General features: G+C 39.4%; 1 protein-coding gene across 1 annotated transcript in view; it reads right to left on the bottom strand.

The window, feature by feature from the left end:
* ABI1 (abl-interactor 1) overlaps positions 1-20,077 on the bottom strand; it is a 59,512-nt gene that overhangs the window by 17,854 nt on the left and 21,581 nt on the right. The window contains exons 3-5 of the mRNA XM_009329134.1: positions 11,871-12,047; positions 1,905-1,919; positions 1,083-1,183 (exon numbers count right to left, since the gene is read on the bottom strand). Of these exons, the coding sequence (XP_009327409.1) occupies positions 1,083-1,183; positions 1,905-1,919; positions 11,871-12,047 (293 nt within the window). The remainder of the gene's footprint in view (positions 1-1,082; positions 1,184-1,904; positions 1,920-11,870; positions 12,048-20,077) is intronic.

Raw genomic sequence — 20,077 nt, 5'->3', positions numbered from 1 at the left:
ATAAGAGAGACAATTGGAATACTGATTGCATGCCCCTGAGCAATGGGAATTTTCACAAAACAAGCTGAGGAAACCTCTAGGGTAATTTCTCTGCAGAATACACAACAAACACTGCCATCGTGAAGCAGCAAAGCATCAAATCAGGATTAAAAAAAATCACTAAGTCTTTGACAAAAGGAGTTGCTGCTCCTAAATCTCCTTGACCATTCCTCCTGATCCCCATCCTGTTCCGCCTCATTATTCCTCATTTTTCCAGCTCCCCACTTCTCCCAGATAACATACCTGAAGCCAACACAACCATGCCAGCCAGCTTTACAGTGCCTCAGTCCCCCATAGCATAAAGGAAAGACCAACAGTGACAAATAGGTAGAAGGGCTTGTTTAGGATGTCTTTTGGAAGATATTGCACAGACAAAACCATATGGCATGTGCTCTGAGCGTCTCAAGTATTAATGTTTTGGTCCCTAGCAACAACTACTTGCTGGCACACCAAGATAAGCAGATTTCACTCCCCACAGGTCCACAGCAGCAAAACAGATGCTACAGCAGGGAACTCTGGTCACAGTGGGACTCAGGAATAGCAAAATCCTTCCTCATTTAAGCATAAAAATAAAAATGCACAAGCCTGCAAGAATCAATGTTGCCAATGTGTTCACAATGCCACGAATTTTGCTTAGATAATGCAACAAATATGGCACCAACAGCCATTTCATACCTCTTATAATACTGAGAAATGAGTAGACAAAAACTTTAACAATGAAGTCTTTCCCCCACTGCAGTTAAAACCTTACTGATATTCTTTTGTGTCACTAAGGATTTCTCCCCAAAAATCAGGAATAACAATAGCCTCCTCATTTACCCATATCTATAATAAATCCATCCCCCATGAAAAAACATTCTTTCAAAAGGTCATCATGAAAATAAGAGTCAGTGCAGTTGAAAGGGTTTCTACAGAAAAGGTAACTGTGTGTTTTGGTAAACGCAATCAGAATTGCCATCTATCCACATATTTAAGAAACACCAACACCGGCACAATTAAAACTTTCTATTACCCAGGCAGGACCAAGCAGTCTTCATTCTTACCCCAGAGTTCCCCGGCCTGACATGGGAGGACTTGGTGGTTTTTGTGTAGGCGGATTTGTTCTTGACAAGGTGCCAGTTCTTGCAGGCTGGTTATTTCCATGCTGAAATAAGGGAAAACATGATTTTATTTTTATAACAGAGCAGCTCTATTATTGACAGCTTTTTTTTTTTTAAGTGTAAGAATATGAAGTGAGAATTCCCAGACAGCTGTCAAACAGCAAGTTTTCAGCTACACGCAAGACAGACACCAATAAATACAAAGAGTCTAAATACAAGCCTAATGTTGTTTTTGCTATTAATTTACAACAGACAGAGAGGTAGACAATTGACAGGTTCATGCACAGATCTCTTATAACCTCTTTTCTTTAAAGGGAAGCCACATTTGTGTTCATCTCCATTCGGGTGTTAATAATTTGAATCAAACTTTGACACTGACAGTACAATACAGTCAGCATGGGCCCAGAATTTCTCAATTTGTCCCTGCTATTTGACTAGCAGAGTCATTCAGGTTGTCTGGGAAGTCTCCTGCAAAAAAATGTAAGTGAAGGGAATCAAGGCATCTACTGAATTCAGAGCAAAGCACTACATGTGTTAGAGAAATTAATGTATCTATGTATAAATGCAGATGTCAATGTATCACAGATACATTGACACATGCTAAACGCTGTCAAAAAAATCAAGTATAGCATGTTTAATCTAAATATCCTATGGAAAGCAGAGGAGAGCATAAGAGAGCGCTAGTTTTCAGTTTTAATGGCTCTGCAGCCTCTACTATCAGTCACATGAGGCACTGTGGGTCAAAGGAGAAATAACACTTCTTACCTTGGCTTTTAGCCACTTAACGTTGGCAAAAAAAGGGGGGGAAAAAGGTACAAATTAATGGCAGATCCATCACAACTGATAGGACAGGTTAAACTACAGATAATCACATTTAAAAAAATCATTTGTGTCTACTCTTAATTAGCTACATCCCGGTACACTAACAGAGATTTTACTGGCTCACTTAGTCATTGGAAGTTCTGTGTCTGACTAAGTGACCACAGGAGAAACACTTCTGTCAAAATTAAGTCTAGCTAGGCTTTGCCAGATTTGTTTGCCAGGGTCCTCATGGGCAGTAAAGGGTTGAAAAGCTCTTTGCTGACCATTCAAGTCCAAACCCAAATCAATGGTATTTCAGTGGCAACGTGCACTTAAGAATTTGTTCACAAAACCACAGTTTCAGCTATATGGCACAGAATAGCCTTGCCTGTTGTTTTGACACTTAACCTTCATGTGTTTTGAAGAAATCCTAGCTGCTGCATTGAATGGTAAATAAAGAAAAGGGACTTCTCAAACAGGATGAGCAGCAGCACCTTTCACCTCTGGTTTATTGATTGAAATCTGATTCAAGACAGCACAGAGCTGGCTGCTCAAAACTGTGTTGGCAGTGCTCTCATGATTGTTATTCTGAAATGTTAGCTCTTAGAATCAAGTCATTATATGACTCCACTATATCACTTTTAGAGCCTTTGTGATTGCAGAGGAAAAAAATTAGGAAAACTTGGCCTCATAAGGAAAACAAATGTAATATTTTAAATAAATTCAAGCTGAGTTCTTAATTTTATTCGGGGAGACAGGACTCATTTTTGAATGGGGAAAAGAGTTAGTTTCACCGATTTAAAAAAAAACACAAGGAAAACACAAAACCCCAAAACATAAAATAACCCCAATGCTATTTTTGAGGTTGTTTGGAAAAACTGTCACTTCCAGAACAAGCCTCCTAATGCACAGCTTTTCAAACTGCAATTTGCACCTTCTCCTCCTCCTCCAAGAAACATAGACCAGTTTAAAGGCATCCATGAACTCAGAAAAATTAATTAAAACATGCTACACAGCAATGTGCATATGTGAGATTTCTGACAGGGTCTGCAAAACCACTGAAAAACAGCTGGGGTTTACAAATCAAATGAGGTTGAAAGCCACTGCCCTTAAGTTATTCGTATTACAAGAACAGAAACACAAAACCCACTCCAAAATTCAAATGAAAAAGTTTAGCTGTGGTAAGTAAATTTGAAGGTCATCCCGTTCATTCCCAGTCTAGGCAGAGGTTCATCAGCAGAGTGGCAGAATTAAGGCATTTAAACCACTTCTGTCCCCACGTACTTATTTCACGGATAAACACAAAGGCTCAGTTTCCAGGATGCTGGGGTAGTCTCCCAAGTATTATATTTTTAAAAACAGGCTTCTAGCAATAAAATTTGCTTTCCCCTCTCACCGGAATACGTGACCCTTCCCCTTCACCAGTTGCCAAGGGCATGGCACAATACAAGAGATTTGTTAAAAGAGACCAAAAAGTGAAACTCTTGGTCCTGTCCCGTCCCTCCCCAGCAGCCATAGATAGAAACCTTTTAAAGGCTTAGAAGGAAGGGTGGCATGGTTTCTTACCCAGCCTCTACTACTAAATTTGCCTGCCTCAAAAATATAAACCCAAAAAGCTTCCTCTCTTTCCTTCCCTTATGCAGTGTCACTCAGCACTTATGGTGAGTCTTTCCACATCCTCCTTAATCACTGTTACATTCTGCCTCCGTTACAGCGACAATATGAATATCAACATCTAGCAATGATTCAGGTATCTTCACCTTATTTCAAACCTTTCTACTGCTAAGTACTGTTTAACATACTAAACATATATCTGAAGTCCAACAGCTCTTGACTTTTATTCCTATCTCTACCTCTACATCAGGTGAGCTTCATCTCTTTTGCTACCAGTTAAACAATATACAGACACACATGCTTCTTTATTGTGCAGAAGAATTCGTAAACTGTTGTCATACTGCCTTCTATAAGTAAAACGCTCTGTACATGTCCTCTCTGTTGCTGTCAATATAAACAAGAGTCATACGGGCAGGAAAACACAGAAGGAAGGAACACAAAGGGAACAGGGATTCTTATGGGAGAGGAACTCCTGATCCAAATGACAGAAGGGAGGAAAGCAAATGAATCCAAGTGAGATGAACCATATGGCTATTTGATCATGGTTAATAAGCTAATTAATTAGGAGGAGACATTTTCTTATATTTATTGGCTGAGGTTATGAAGTCAACCTTGCTACATTTCTTGGTCTGAAAACCAAATCTAGTACTTTCTAAGCAATTAAAAAAATTGCTTGGAACTGGGAACAGTTTAGGCAGCAGGGTCTAGACTCATTATGATTTTAAGAAAAACAGGGAAAAAAAGACAGCAGAAAACCAAAAGGAAAAGCAGGTACATGCTTAATATAGGTTCAAGCATCTGTCTACAAATGCCTCTAGGCCAGCCAGCCAGTTGGCAGAACATGACCATCACCAACTGTCTGATCAGTACCAAGAAGGTCAGTCAGTCAGGAAGGAAGGAAGGAAATGCAGGGCATGAGGAAGAGAAGCAGCAGCATGCTTCGAGCACAGCTTGAAGAGGGAAGAGACTGTTCTGAGAGGGATCTATAAAAGATGGGAGATGCAAAAGGAAAAAAGCTTAGTCAAATTAAGAGCAACGCTGAGAACTCCTACAGAAGCTGTAAGGAGCACAACTCCATTCTCTTCCTGCTAGTTGTATTACTGTACACACAGGAGACAGTTTTCAGCCAGATACCAGCATCCTGGATGACGTACACATCGGAACAAAAACAGTGTGTAGGCTTGCTGGGGATGCTTGTGATGCCACAGCAGAGAACTAGACAGATCAGGATGTTCCCAGAAACAAGATGGCATGGCAAGCAGCAGTATTGGTTGGGTTTCTTGCAAGCATCACAGCAGAGAAATGTTTTAAAGAAGCAAGCAGAACAATTTTGCCTTTCCAGGGAAAAGCCACCAAGCATGTGGCAGTCCTAGGTAAAGTTTTAAAGGGTTGTCACAAAATTAAGAAAAAGAAACCAGTCTCATGTTCAAGAGATAGGAGTCAACCTTGCTGTATTTCCAAAAGATCACAGCTAAGGCAGTGGCACATCCACAGGGTTTTGACAGTGTGGGAGAGCAGGTCGGCCAAGGACTGAGAGCCAGCAGTGGGCTGGAAAGGAGTAATTCAATTAAGGCAATGGGCAAAACAGGTGTTTGCAACAGCCATGCCAAAGCCAAAAGTGAAGCTGCTTCCGTAACTGATGCCAGGAATTCAGAGCACCTGGACTGAGAATTTTAGCTGTGGGTTTGGACAGGACAAGCAATGTTTTGGGACAGTTGAGCATTAACTGTAAGTACCAAGTAAGAGGCTTGCTTACTTGCTTAATGCAACTATTTTGGCAATTCCAACATGCTTAGTTCTGGTAGTCTAAACAGTACAAAAATACCTGCCGACAAAGGCAGTACTGCAGGTTTCGATAACTGAGGCCAAAAGGACAAGACCAAGAACAGCATGAAAAGGGTAGGGTGTGAGGCAATCAGAAGTATCTACTGATAGCCAAAGGAGGTCCAGACATTTGAGGACTGCTGGCTGGCCTCAGGAGGCAGCCATCTAACTGTTTTTAATAGTTTCCATGCCAAGTAACAAGTCATGGGGGAACATTAGTCATGATCCAGGGAACCAGAAAGCTATTATTTGAGTTATAAACTGTGTTTCGAAAACTAGGGCTAGGGACATCGCACACAACTCATTTATGTGAGCAAATATATCTACAAGCACAGAAATACAAAAGGCCACTTGCACACAGGAGCAAAATCCTTATCACACTTATGTCCAGCAAGTTTCTCCTGCATTTTTCAGCTATGAACTCTCCAATTTCAGTTTGCAGAAACTTCAAATCTCAATGCAGGCTGGTTGTACTTCCCCTGCTGTATGTCACCCGCTATTCCCCCAACTTCTGAATTTAAAGAGCCAATTTCACTCTACATCCTGCCATACCTAGGATCACTGAAAGCCATCATTAAAGACCATCCAATATAAATGCTCATCAATGGAAACAAAGGTTTAAAAACTGCACCAGTCTAATCTGCATTAACAGTAAGTGTCTGGCAAACTCAGAACTTTAATATATATGCAGTGTAAAAGCAATAAACAGCCTTAGATCCGTTACCTTTGACCAGTAATCACAGTCATCAACCACAATAGGAAAAAAAACCATGATTGCTCTTGATGACTCTTTAGTCAACCTCCCCTTTTACTTAAAAAGGTATTTCCTTTATTAGTCAAGGGAGAATTATCTGAGACCTCCCTACAGAAAGGCAGCTGGCCATAAGACCTTTTGAAGTGCTATTATGTATCTGCAGCTAGGCAATTCGATTGCCCCATAGGCATCATCATAGATTTTTGCACAAGATTGCCTCCTGTCTCATCAGTGGAGCATTTTGGAGTACCACAAGATGACACAGTCAGAGCAGGAAAAGCAGCTGGAAGGGTACTTGTACACGAAGGTATGGGATGCCTGAGGAAAGGATACAGTAAAGCACTAAGTCTAGAACATGGTTTCCTTACAGAAATCAAGATAAGGACTTAGGGAGAATATGTAATCAAAGATGTTTTTCAGAAGGCAGACTGTGTGTCAGTACAGTCAAACACTCAGGGTAACACACTTCTGCCACTAGTTCTGGGCAGTTTTAAAGATATCACTCCCGTGTCTCAATTTCCTTATCAGAATGGGTCAGAAGCCTTTTTTTGTTCTTTATTTCCTTATAGTCTATTGTAAGGCAGATTATTTTGAGGGAATTTAAGTTCCAAATCAATTTTTCTTTCAAAATTGAACATGAGTAGGTAAGTCTCTCTTCAGTGAAATTTTACCTTTATCTTTTAACTATAACCTCTCCCAGTATTATTTGCAACCTAGTAATTACATGTTATTATTTATTATTAAGTACATCTGTTAACAGTAACCAGATGTAGCTTGTCAGTATTGCTTCTCTCTTTTTTTTTTTAGTTTCCAAACTCTGCTCAGTTTGGAAATTTTCAAGTCACATTTGACCTTAAAATATTTTTACATATTAAACTGCTATTAACATACAAAAACCTGCTTGTGGATGATAGACAGACTTAATATTGTTCCCTCAGCACTCAATAGTCTTATTCAGAGAAAGATACCTAGATTCCTGCCTTTAAATACTTCAAGCTTTTTTAATTCTTTGAGTTGGTAACTTTCAATCTAGCTACAATAAAATAAGGTTAACAAAAAAAATTCTTTTCAACATTAGAAAACAAAAAGTCCCCATAGTTTCCAGTTTCCTTTGCAAGCAGAGGCTTGCAACTTACATTGTATCAGATGACACTACACACACTTCTGAATTTCCAGTAGCAAGCACCCTATGAAAAGCACACAGTGCCAACACTCACAATAGAGTCATTAGAGTTGGCAACAGGAAGAGTTACTTTTTCCCCCAGAGAAGCATTCTTTACCATACAGCAATATTTACTGCTTGGTCATGACCCCAGAGGGGATGATGTGACATTAATGAAATTGGCAACATGACATCCTTTGAAGCGTGAGTGTCTGATAGAGGCTAATACAGGGACAAAGGCAGCAGAGGCTCAGGTTCAGGATTCCTGGCTCACTTTGTTTTTATTACAGTGAATTATTTAAAAGTTAATACTTAAGTGGCCAACACATAAAAGGTCTTATCCTAAAGGGGAAGCAGGCATGAGTAGGTAGCCTTCCACTCTCACATTAGCACTTCACCTACCTTTTAGTTTTGCACCGACACAGAGGTAAGCATGAGAACTGCAGGTGAGCAGGGCACGCTGAGAAGCATAACAAGGGTGAGAGCAAGGCTGCCTTCTCTAAGCTTAGTATTGGATAAGTTTTGGCCCAATCCCTACTTTAAGGGAGTCCTTCCAACTTCCATTTGCTTGAGAAAGATTTCTGAATGCTTAACTCCTGTTTGACTTCCTAGCCTAGAAAGCTTCTTATAGTTTTTACGCACTGAAATGCAAGTGTTTTACAATGATGAAATTCAGCTTTGTTTTAAGAAAAAATTCAGAAAAGTGATCAATCTTCACATACAATTCATGTTTGGTTTTGAATAACTATTAGTTCCATAAAACAAACTTGATCCAATTACAGCTATTAGGCATTTCAGTTTAGCACGTATTCAACATTTTACCTACCTTTACCATATGGCATCATTTCAATTTCCTACTTAGCTGCCATTTTACAAATTGCTACAATTCCACCTGCCTATTAAAAAAAAAGTTATAAATTCAAAGGCCAACTTCCAGGCTTTTAAGGCAGCTTCCAAGCTTCCTTCTCCATCTCCCCCCTCTTAAACTGAGGATTTTCTGTATGAGTAATTGTATTTGACCTATTTATTTGCTGGCACACTACTTTTTTTTTCCCCTTTCACAAAAGAAAGGGAAGAGAAGGAAGGAAATGTTAAAGTAGCCTCTGCCTAATAGTTTTAAACCAAGCTCTGCGCAGGAAGGTAGGCTCTCACATCACGACAGTTACTCTTATTTACCAAGAATTACTTCAGCTACACTCCCCTATTCCCAGAGGGTGACAGCTGAGCAACTACTTAACAGACCAGCAAAAATGCTTGCCTGTGTGTTTCCTGGAGCCATCTACAAATAATATTTGTGTTGCAAGGGAAAGCGTTCTCACTAGCAAACCAATTTTAAAAGCCCTCCTGATTTTTACTCATGCTAGCCTTGGCTTCATAGGCACGTATATGAAAAAAAGCAACTTTACTCCTTTTGGAGACTTTGTATCTGCCCTGCAAAGGGATGGGGCAGGGAGCGAAGAACGTGGGGCAGCTTGGGGCTGCCATGGAGCTTTCAGGCCGAAGGAGAAAGCACCTCTGCGATCCTAGGATGCTCTACAAAAGCTTTTCTACCAAGCAGCTGATGGAGAAGGAAACAGCACTGCCTTCCAAGGAGGTATCTCCCATCAGGGAGGAAACCTGCTACAGAGAGCAGCTGCTTACCATCACTGCCACACCCACCCTCATCACCTGCCCCCACAAAAACTGCCACATGCATGTGAAGCAGAAGGGGGCATGTAGAGCCCTTCTCCATGCCCCAAGCACAGGCATTTGCTTTTGCATCCCCTCTACGCAGCCATGAGAAGCATCAGAGACACACAAAGAAAATGAGCTGTGAGTATGCATAGGAGGTGTTTCTGCATTTGCTCAGATGGAAGATGTACAGGGGAAGACAGTATTTACTCTGAAGATTACCCATCTTTCTATTTTTTTTTTTTAAATCTGTGAGTCAGTATTTTTATTTACACTTTTTATATAAAACAATTCAGGATCACCCCTTAAGATATATTGCATATTTTAATGACATTTCTCCTAGGATCACTATTTCATGAAATAAATAAAAGCAGAAACAGGCTATAGTCCAGCCTGTATCTTTGATTTCTCCTCCTTGTATTTTTCTTTTCTGTTTATCAAATCCTGCACCAGAACGCAACAGAGTCCCATTAACAGCAATAAACTGCCATCTACAGATTTCAAAGTGTTGTATAATTTTTATTTAATACCTAAATGTCAATGTATGTGTTGTACTGTATTTTATTGACAGTTGCCACAGCAGAAGACATTCAAGGACCTGCAAGTTAGTCGAATTGAGAGTTACTCTAGGCAGAACTGAAACTTCTTTTCCTCTAGAAAAACATGGTTTCTAAGGCCTTATCGGACATGTTGCTGTCCAACTTAGGGTGAAATCTTTGGTCAGGGAAATAAGACTTAACAGAGTCTGAAGCATCTTCTAAGACCATTCTGGACAAGACAAAATATGTAATTCAATTTATTGTATGCTTCCCCCTAGTTTGTATGTTCAAGAGGCAACTCAGATTCTCAGCGTCATCCGTTATTTGTGCTCACAATGGGACCTGATCCAGTTTAAGTTGTTTTGGTTTGATTTTCTTATAACAGCACTAGCTATATCTAGGTTTGCAGACAAAGCAAGCTACTTCCTTCAGAGCTATGGTCTGTGTCACACACTCAGAATCCCAGTAATAAGATAGCTAAAAACATGTAATTATGTCGTTCACTACCTCAGCCCACTCTTCTCAACAGTGTGTCCAGTGAATGTCAACACTTGTGAAGGTGTCAAATGCATGACAGCCACCTTTAACTATATACCTGAGGCCTGGCTGGCAGCTTATTTCATTTGTGTAACAAGTCTACATAGAAAATGCCAACATCATTTTTCTACTTCACGCCTTCCACAGTTGTAAAATACTTAGGCAAATCAGTCAATAAAGAAACAACAGCAAGATATAATTTGTAGCTGACTTGTAACGAGTTGCTAATTTGGTTATTACTGGAAGCTATTTTACCTCTGAACAGACCAAGTTTTTAATATAGAATTAAACCACTAACAGTTAAAAAAAACTTTACTAAAAATGTTCCCTAAGAGCTGCCTAGAAATAGGTAAGCAGCACCTCATTTCCACCCTCTAAACAAATAGGGTCATGTTAATAAAAATAAAGACACCAGTACCCCTAAAAGCAAATAGTCATACTGGAAAATGCAACAGCTACACCTTAACAACTTCAATGTTCATGGATCAAGCAACCTGTTTTGAGCCTGCACAATACAAGTAGTTCAGCAAAGCATTAACTTCAAAGACTAACAGCAATGCTACTTTTAAAAAGTCTTCTACAGCACTTGATCCCTGGAGCACTTAAATGCAGAAACCAGTATCCTGACATTGAATTTGTGCATTCCTGTATTCTCTATTCATAGAGCGCTCTACTCGAATGCAGAGACTGTACTGAAAAATTATCAATTTCTCTGACCCCAGTGTTTCTATTTTACAGCAATTCAAGGCATATCTTTCAGGCTTCTATATAGGATTGTGCTTCATCCAGTCTGGTTTAAATTAGTAGTGTAAAACAACCTTAAGCAGTACAGGTTTAGCTACAAACAAAACAAAAATTCAGGTAGTCCAAAGTCACTATGTTAATTCATAGAGATGTCATGGTATAGAGCTGCTTTCTAACTTGTGTTGGAACTAGACTCCTCTGGGCATTCGGAGGGTTACTACGAAGGAGGAGGTACACTGGCACTCTTGTACCGAGTAATTCTGAACGATCTGTTCCTCAGGAGCTCAGCAATTCAAAGGGCACATGACGGGCTGATCTAGCTGCACAACTGACTGACCAGAGCACATCAAGCTTTAGAGGATACACGGGTGTTGAATAAAAGCTTTTTAATGCCATTCAAGGGAAGAATGTTGTGAACTGAATATACCTGGAAGGCCTGCTCTAGGGGGATACAAAGCTATTGTTTATGAAAAGATGTCCAGGGAACAACAGGTGTTATATTAATTCACTTCAACTATGACCATTTCAAGAGTGGCAGACGTTAATTTACGAAGGCTTTTATTTAGAGAAAAGGAAAATGAGGCTGTCCAAAAGTACAAATGGGAGTGAGACATCAAATGCCACTGAGATTTACATGCCAACTAGCTGACCCCCTTTCTCCTGACCACCCTCCAAAAAACGCCAACAAAAAAACCCACCCCACCAGCCAGTTTCCCCAAAACAGATGACTTAATTTTTCTCAATAACGAAAGAAATAAAGGGAGTGGCAGAGACAATTTAATCAGAGGAGGAAGGAGTGACAGTTTTAAAAGTCAGTCATGGCTTTTTTGACAAGTCATGAGCCATTATTTCCAGACACTGTGACTACCACTGACAGTCAAAAGGTTATGACACACATTGCTGAAAAAACCCTCACTGTAAAACAATCCATTTTGTTATTGAAATATTTGTACGTGAGAGTATATCAAACCCATAATCCTTCCTACCATAAATGAACTAAACATTTTAATGTCAGTAACATTCTGCCCCAACCCTATCTCCTGGTCTGCGTTACTTGGAGTCCTCAAGTGTCCAGGTATTCTTACCTTTACGCCATGGCCAACATCATCCAGCACCGTGTAGTCTATAGGTTTTCGAATATACCTTACAGGACGTTCCATGTTCGCTGGCGCTATAATTTTGTGAGTTCTCGATGTGTTCTTATTGGTCGTCAAAATGCCTATCTCTCTGCGAGCGACCTTTTCTTTATGGATGTCCACAGTCTAGATTAAAAACAAGAAAGTATGGGTTTCTTTAGGCATTTGCTGTTTTCTTTACAGAGCTATCTACACGTTTAGGCTTCACTATAAGACAAAGAGTCTGAACCAAGTTAATGCTGCTGGAAGGATGCCAGTTTATTGATGAAATGAGTTTAATCTACATGAACATTGTTTGAAAATTACACTTTAATGAAATATCCAATATTAATAATAGAATTACAATTATACGTTACTGCTTTGACACTCTAAAGATACTACGCAGATACAGTACTTGCAGATTAACCCTCAACGTTCTTATGGCTGACACTAGTAATAAATTACTCCAACTCCACAGCTGGGAAACCAGGACAGACAAGCTAGGCAATTTGCCCGCAGCCCCAGAGCAGGAGTAAGCTTGGGAAGTCTGTGCAGTAATTTCTTTCAGCAAAGCCATCAGTGCATATCAGAGTAAGAGTCCGCATAGGGAAGGACTAATTTCAGCACTGAGGCTAGTTTCAGTCATAGTGTTTATAGCAGCTTTAAGGCTCTGTTTTATTCTTTTAGTAAAGATGCAAGTAAAGGAATTTAAAATATGCTGAGCTCCATCGTTTTATTAGGAAATACCCTAAAGAGACAAAGAAAGATCAGTCCAGCAGTCTGTGAAGGATCAAACTAAGCTTCACATAACAGACATATGCTTCTGCATGCAATACAACCACCGCTTAAACCCTAGCTGAAAGAGAACAAGTACAAATCAGGCATCAGATGCCATAGGAATTCGCACCTCTAGGAAGCCTATTTCAAGATTCAGGGATTGAATTTACTGGTTTAAGTACCTACTAGAACCTCAGGATCTAATTGCAGGAGATAGTATCTGACAAAAAACACAACTCTAAGTGACTTTGAACAAAACCTATCAAGCCACCACTTTTTCCACTAAGGAAAATAATTCTCCATCTGTAAGTATCAATTCTGGAGAGACTGTCATAGAAACAGAGTCAAGGTTCAGACAGAAAGAAAAATCCTTGTCCATCAGTAGTCGTTTAGGTACGTCTCTAGAAATGGCCTAATCTAAAATGGATATTGTGATGTGCAAGGTTTTGTTTAGTCAAGCACAATCAAAGATGAAGCACAAAATTAGTTTATATTTCACTCTACTCCTATATGAGGCAAGTTGAAAAAAGCAAGGTAAGCACCCAGGAAATGACCATTTCTAGGAAAGCCAGCATGCAGTGTTCAGAGTTCACTATGAAATGCCTTTTTCATTAACTGGTACACACACTCAAATAATCTTAAATTCTCCTAAGTACAGAAAGAAATAAAATCCTCCTTAACAGCTTTGATACATGGCATTGCAGATTACAAGCGGGAGCACAAGTGGAGAAGCACCTAAAAGCAGCGATATCAAGCAAGCTTGTTTTCACAGCTTAAAGCTAAGTAACAGACAACTTGTAACATCGTGAAAGGTTCTTTTACTTTGGAAGCACACGGAATCTTAATAGAAATAAGAGTTGTGATTTTCCAGAGCAATGCAAGACATTAAATGTCTACGTCTGCATTAGCTTATTTGGAATAAGTTAATTAAATATCCCAATAAAGCTTTGGAGCAAGTTTTATTGTTCTAAATACTCATGCTCTGAAAAATCCCAAAGTCAAGAATAAAAAGCACCTTTCCAAATGAGACAACCTTATACATCAAGCATTTGCCACTACATCAGTACCACATATCAGCCACCGCACCCATGTTTGCTCTGGCAGCCAGTTTCACAAACAACAGAGCGAAGACTTAAGAACAAGACTACATGTATTTCTTCAACTCCAGCTATTATTTGTTCTTTTTCTTTTATAGACTAAATTATATATGTTAGTTTTGCCTTCTAGTTTGCTTTCAGCAAGATCAAGAAACATTATCCGAGTGCTGTGCTACATGTTCTTAGATTATCCCTCTTCCAATTCCCCCGTACACCCTGAACTCTTTTGTTCAATGATGATACCAGGTCTCAAACTATTTTACAGAACTCCAATAAAACGCAAGTCCTCATATTTTGTAATACATGAGCACTGAATAGGTGAAAAAAAACTTTATTTAGAGTCACCTAAACAACATAGCAATACGGAAGGCTGAGGAGAACATCAATTTAAGGCACATACTACAATGTTTTAAAAGAGGGTATTTTAAAATACTGCTATGCCCCTTGAAATAAATCTATGCTTCTACTTCATTCTTATGAACAGAATCTGTTGTTACTAATAAATTAATTTTTTATTCAGTGGATGGACAAAAATGCATCTTTATACTAACAGTTCTCTTAATGTTGATGTCAAAAGAAAAAAGAAACAAAACAAAACAAAGCCCTTCACAGTACAAAAAGATGCATCTTCTCCTAGCAGGTAGTCCATGAAGACTGACTTTTCCTCCCTGCAATAAGCAATGAAAATTCCATAAATTACTAGAGCAGAGGATAAGAAATTCCAGGAACAGATGCTGTACCATACATGCTTTGGAAAATGACTTAAGTAATCTCGCAACAAATTTGTGTTAACGGAAAAAAACCGCTTAGAACAGGAAAAGAGCATATATTAATTATATCAGACAGCTTATCCAAAATTAAACACAGAGCAGTGCTTTGTAAAGTCTTGCCACAGATTTCAGTAATGTAAACCAAGCAAAGAGAAGACTATCTGTATCACAGTGCAGGGCCAGCAACTTATGGCACATATGTAAATCTTGAACGGCATGCAGGCACGCCTGTGCAAGAGACTAATTTGCTGTTCAAAGCAAGTGAGTCTGCAACTTTTACCACATCTGGTACACCGGAAAAGCAAGGCGGTATTTTGCCCTTATGCAAAGCAAAGGCCCCCAGCATATGCTTTGCCCAGAGCAATATGCTGCCCATCAGCTGCTAGACAACATCTTGCTTCTTCAAGAAGAGATTACTTTCTAGATCTATAAAGACTGTATGTTATTAATTTTTATGTGATTGTTATGCAAAACAAAGCACATAACAGTTGTTCATTTTTGCATTTTTATTTATATCTATTTGCTTGATGTTGATGTGGAAGTTTATTGTTTAGTCATAGGCAATGTTTTCCACTTCCAAAAGAGGAAAAACCCAAAACACAAGCAATTTTTAGCAGGATATATTTTTAGCAGGATAGCATAGCTATCCAGCCAGACAACAGTTAATTTCCAAGAGAGACAAGCCACACATACCAGGTGGCTGGCCAAACTAGACCATTCTCAAAGCTCTGGGCACACTTGGTACCTGTTGCTATGAGTAAGCGCCCACTCTGATATGGTAACAAGACAGCTAAACAGTAGTTAGTTTGTGATTTCATGCACAAAACCTACTTTTAAACATCAAAGATGGAGAGAAGCGAAGTGTGGCAAACTGGCTTTGGTTAACACAGGTTAACAACCACTAGCAAACAGTCAGACCAGCTTCAACTATGCTTGGCCTACGCTGAAATATAAATACATAGCATGATTTAAAATTTGGGGAATAGGGATGGGATTCTCACTCCTAGACAACATAATCCAGCAGGAAAAAGTCCAGCATTGTACTGATTTGGAGAAGAGGGAGAAGACAGCCCTTCCAAAAGCACAACATGTTTCCTTTGGGAAGCAAATTTAAAATAAACCATCAAACAAACCCCTTTGCCATTATAACTCGGTGCTAGGGACCATGCCAGCTAATCCCAGAGGCAAAATTAAGCTCGGAGGTTGAAGGAACTGTTAATGATTAGCTGCCTCCACTATCTGTCTGCTTCAAACCATATGAAAAAACACAATTGATCAACAGGATGTAGAGTTAAAATTTAACTGTTTGCTTCCTCAGAAGTAGCCTCAAGGCCAAGTGCAGCACAGCAATGACACAGCAAATAGTTGTTCTTTTCTCTTCTTTTTCTGTGCTGCAGATACTGCTCTACCCATATGCTACGGTATGCAGTCCCAGGACAAACACTTTATAAGAAATAGAGACTGCAGTACATTTGGCCAAGCTAATTTGAGGATATCCACATATTTTAATAAAGCCCACATATATAGGGATATTTTAAAAAAAAGGGAAAAACAACTTCAAGCTTTGACAATCTTTTTAATCCTAAACCACTGCAACTCAAATTTATGAGCCAGATACTCACACAGCCACTGCTTCTCTCACTAAATGCACACACAGCTGGTGAAGAGCAGGGGAAAAAAAGGAAAAAACTATCAAATCAACTCACCTAACCAGGCACTGCCAACTTCAGGCTGTCCTGAAGGACAAGACAACTCACTACAGTAATACCACAGATTTACACCAAGCAAATGCCTTTTAGATTTGTGTTAAATCAACTGATGCTCCAGAAGTGTTGTGCAGGAAAACTCCGCTTCAGGTTTCCTACTCTGCTCTTACCCAGTTCCTCAAGAATGAAGCTGTAACAGCACACACACACTCACCTGGCAGAGGGGACAGGAGAAGCACTGTGTGGTGCTGCACAACTATCTTACCAGCAAGCTAGAAAAAGCTGCCAGGCTTTTGGGAAGAGTTGACTAACGTTTAGGGGAGAGAAGAGCAGCTGCCCAGTCCTCAACAGTGAAAACAGTGGCTATCAGGTAAAAACAGTAGACAAACACCCTCCCCCCCCCAAAAGAGAGTCTAAGACACAGTGTAGGAAGCTACAAATTAAAAAACACAAAAAAACACAGGGTCCCCAGGGGAGTGGTCAGGGCCCCGAGCCTGTCAGAGTTCAAGGAGCATCTGGACAACACTCTTAGTCATATGGTTTAGTTTCAGGTAGACCTGCGAGGAGCAGGGAGTTGGACTTGATGATCCTTATGGGTCCCTTCCAACTTGAGATGATTCTGTGCTAAAGCCAGCATTACTGAAAGGCAAGTTAATGGAGAGAACAGTACTTCATTCATTCTATATCTGACAGCAGTGAAATTCCCTTAACCAAAGGGCATTGGTGGCAGTATAAGAGAAAAGAATGGCATAAGAAAAAAAAGGTAAAATTTCTAGTCAAAGACAAGCCAATTGGAACATCAGATTTGACCTATCAAGTCAGCCTAGCAATTCGTCAAATATGGTATGTCCCTTCAGCAGAAACTGTGCTTGATGTTACACAAAATATTGGGCAAAGACACAGGTTTCAGACTGAACCTAGTCAATAAAACTATGCAATACGTGGGACAGTGAGTGGTGCAGAGAAAGGAGTTTAGTTTCCTTCCTCAACCTCTGGGACAATTGTCTGGATTCCAAGCTTACTTGTTTATGTTTGAATATGAAAGGTAAGATCTGTTCTCCTACCTGTAAAAATGAGCCACAGCTTCAGATTTAGTTGCTCATTGCAGTAAAATACATAGATAGTTGAATGTTACAAATATTATAACAAACACCAACAAACATTTTCTAGTAAATACACATTTTCTATTAAGTACTACAAGCTCATACACCCAGACCATAAGCTGTAGTGTTAACAAAAGGAAACATAACTTAAGAAAAACACTAAGCTGCTTTCAGTATCCCTTAATAAAGAAAAAAATCCAAAACACTCGCTCTTTGCAATTTGTTCCTAGACTCAGCTTTAACATTAGCCTTTACTGTCATTCTCGAAAACTGCAGATTTCATTATCTTGCTTTATAGTTTACACAATAAGCTTCCCTGAAATTAAAAAAAAAAAATCTGATGAGACTGAGAACATTAACTGGTTCTGGTTTAGAAATACAGATTTATTCCACTGCTACTTCCATAAAGAGAGCATATTTAATAAGAGTTTTTAAATAAATGAGTTATGATTAATTGAATAACAGCACTGAAGAGATCCTGGACAATGCACATTGTACAGGCTACCTGCAAGGAAGTCAGTTTGACCTACAAAAAGGACACTAAAATTCCCAGCTTTAATGAGCTCAGACAGACAGCTAATTTCTTCAGGGAGAGCACCATTTTATGCAGTTATTTTGTGAAGGAAATTCAAAAGAAAATGTAGTATACTCAACACAGGGAAACATGAACATATTTACACTGCAAGAGAAATGCAGTGTAAATCTGCTACAGAAAGATCAATTATGGGTTCAAGGCACATCAGGCATGAAAAAGCTTAAGTGAGTAGTTTGAGTTTTTTAAGACATCACGTACAATCAGATGTCTACACAGTGTTACAAATGGTATCTTTCATTGACTCTTGAAAGTGCAAGTAAGTTAAATACTTGAGTTGATTACTGTTGCTTATATATATTGTCTGATCCCCATCAAGACAGTGTTCAAGAAACTCAAGAATTTACCTACAGAAATAAAATAATTTATTTCCATATCTTGTCCAGGAGAGTCTGAGTGCTAAGCAAGCCTGGTCTCACATGAGATGCAGAGAGCAGAGCACCAGTGGAACTGGTACCACTCACCCTTGTTTATCGTTATACACACACTCATTTATCCCACGGGGATCTTCTCTAAGGTATGAGGCTCTACTGGCATTGGGAATTGTAACTGTCAATTCCATTGACTAGAAATAGTTTGAATACCCCAGCTGTGTCCGCACCAACTCAGTTATAGACCAAAACCAGGCAGTTTGCTGGGCATCTGCCTCTTCCCAGTTCTTCAGCACAGACATCTGGTTAAGTTAACCAACATCTGAGAAGCATATAAAAAACCTGAAAGAAACTTTGACAAAAGCACTGCCCTGTTATCAGTGACTGGTGGGGCCAATCTTATCTCTAAGGTAGAAGACTGATGCAACCTTTTATCGTGGCCAGTTAGCCATCAGTTGTGTGAAATTCACGTCCCTAGTTAGCTTTGAACAAATCTTCATTTGAAGGTACTGTACTAGAAGCTTTATACTCTTTATCTTTCACTTTCACAGTAAAAAGGGGATAGGTCCTCCTTACCATCCCCCCCCTCCCCCAAGAGACAAATTCAAGACATCTTTAACAGCCCCTTGGACAGTCACCAGAATCAAGTCTGTTAAAGTGCTGTCAGCTTATCCATCAAGCCACAGAAGAAAGCCAGTGCTAGCAACAAGCAAGATTTACTAAAGGAGAAGAAAAAAGGTGCTTTTTTCAGTTCCCCAAATTCTTTTAAGAATATAAGGATTTCAAGGCTTTATTATTTCACATATACAATCCTTCAATCCAATTTTCACTAAGGCTGAGAGTTGCCTGAACACCAGTGTCTAATGTCATCTGAGAATCCTCAGAATATCCTGCCACGCCTTCTGAAGCTGCACCATGAGACAGGTCTCCTGTCACCTCTGAAGCATTTAGATATTTAAGTTCCACCTTGTGTGTTTGCTTTGTATGTGGTGCTGGCAATGTAGGAGGGAACTGAAATAGATTTAAGAGTTGTTATTTCCAGAGCTGGAAATCCAGCAATGTTTTCTTGTAGGTTTATACATAGAAGTCTCTCACACACACCCTTCAGCATAAAGACAAGTTACAATAGTAGGACAGGCTCTCCAGAAAGCTTCATCTCCTGAAGTCCTGGTAAATCTAGGCCTCTTAAGGTAAAAGGCTAGAGGAGCCAGATAAGCCATGTCTCGTAAGCTGATATGTCACCTTCCTTTTCCTGCACAGAGGGTTCACAATCAAGAGCTTTTACAGATTAACACAATGAACTAAAGCCATCAACACACATACAGCAACTTGCACAGTCTACATAAAGTGTTCGCCGTCATGAGAGGGGGAAAGGCACTAGACAGAACAAAGGAAAAATAATGAAAGAAATACCAAGTCCTGTTTCCAGAGGTAACATACATAAATGCACACATTTTTAATATCTTTATATACATAAACAATATAGATTTTTAATATATATATAAAAACACAGTGCTAACAATGCATTTTACTAATATCATCCAATGTCGGGGGGGTGAAAAGTGGTGGTTGTGTTTTTTATTTTGACAGTTTACCACTGGACTTCTTCAATTATGTCTGGATGCAGATTATATGCCATTTTAATCCTATGGAGCTAGCCCTTGACTTAATTTAATCTTTTTCTTTATATACATTAGCAGATTTTCTCAGATTCTCCTAGCAATCACCATCTGCATAAAGCAGAACAGATTTCAGCACAGG

This window comes from Pygoscelis adeliae, unplaced genomic scaffold (assembly GCF_000699105.1).
Source record: "Pygoscelis adeliae isolate BGI_AS28 unplaced genomic scaffold, ASM69910v1 Scaffold427, whole genome shotgun sequence".
Taxonomy (NCBI): Eukaryota; Metazoa; Chordata; class Aves; order Sphenisciformes; family Spheniscidae; genus Pygoscelis; species Pygoscelis adeliae.
This window is presented reverse-complemented; position numbering and strand designations above follow the sequence as displayed.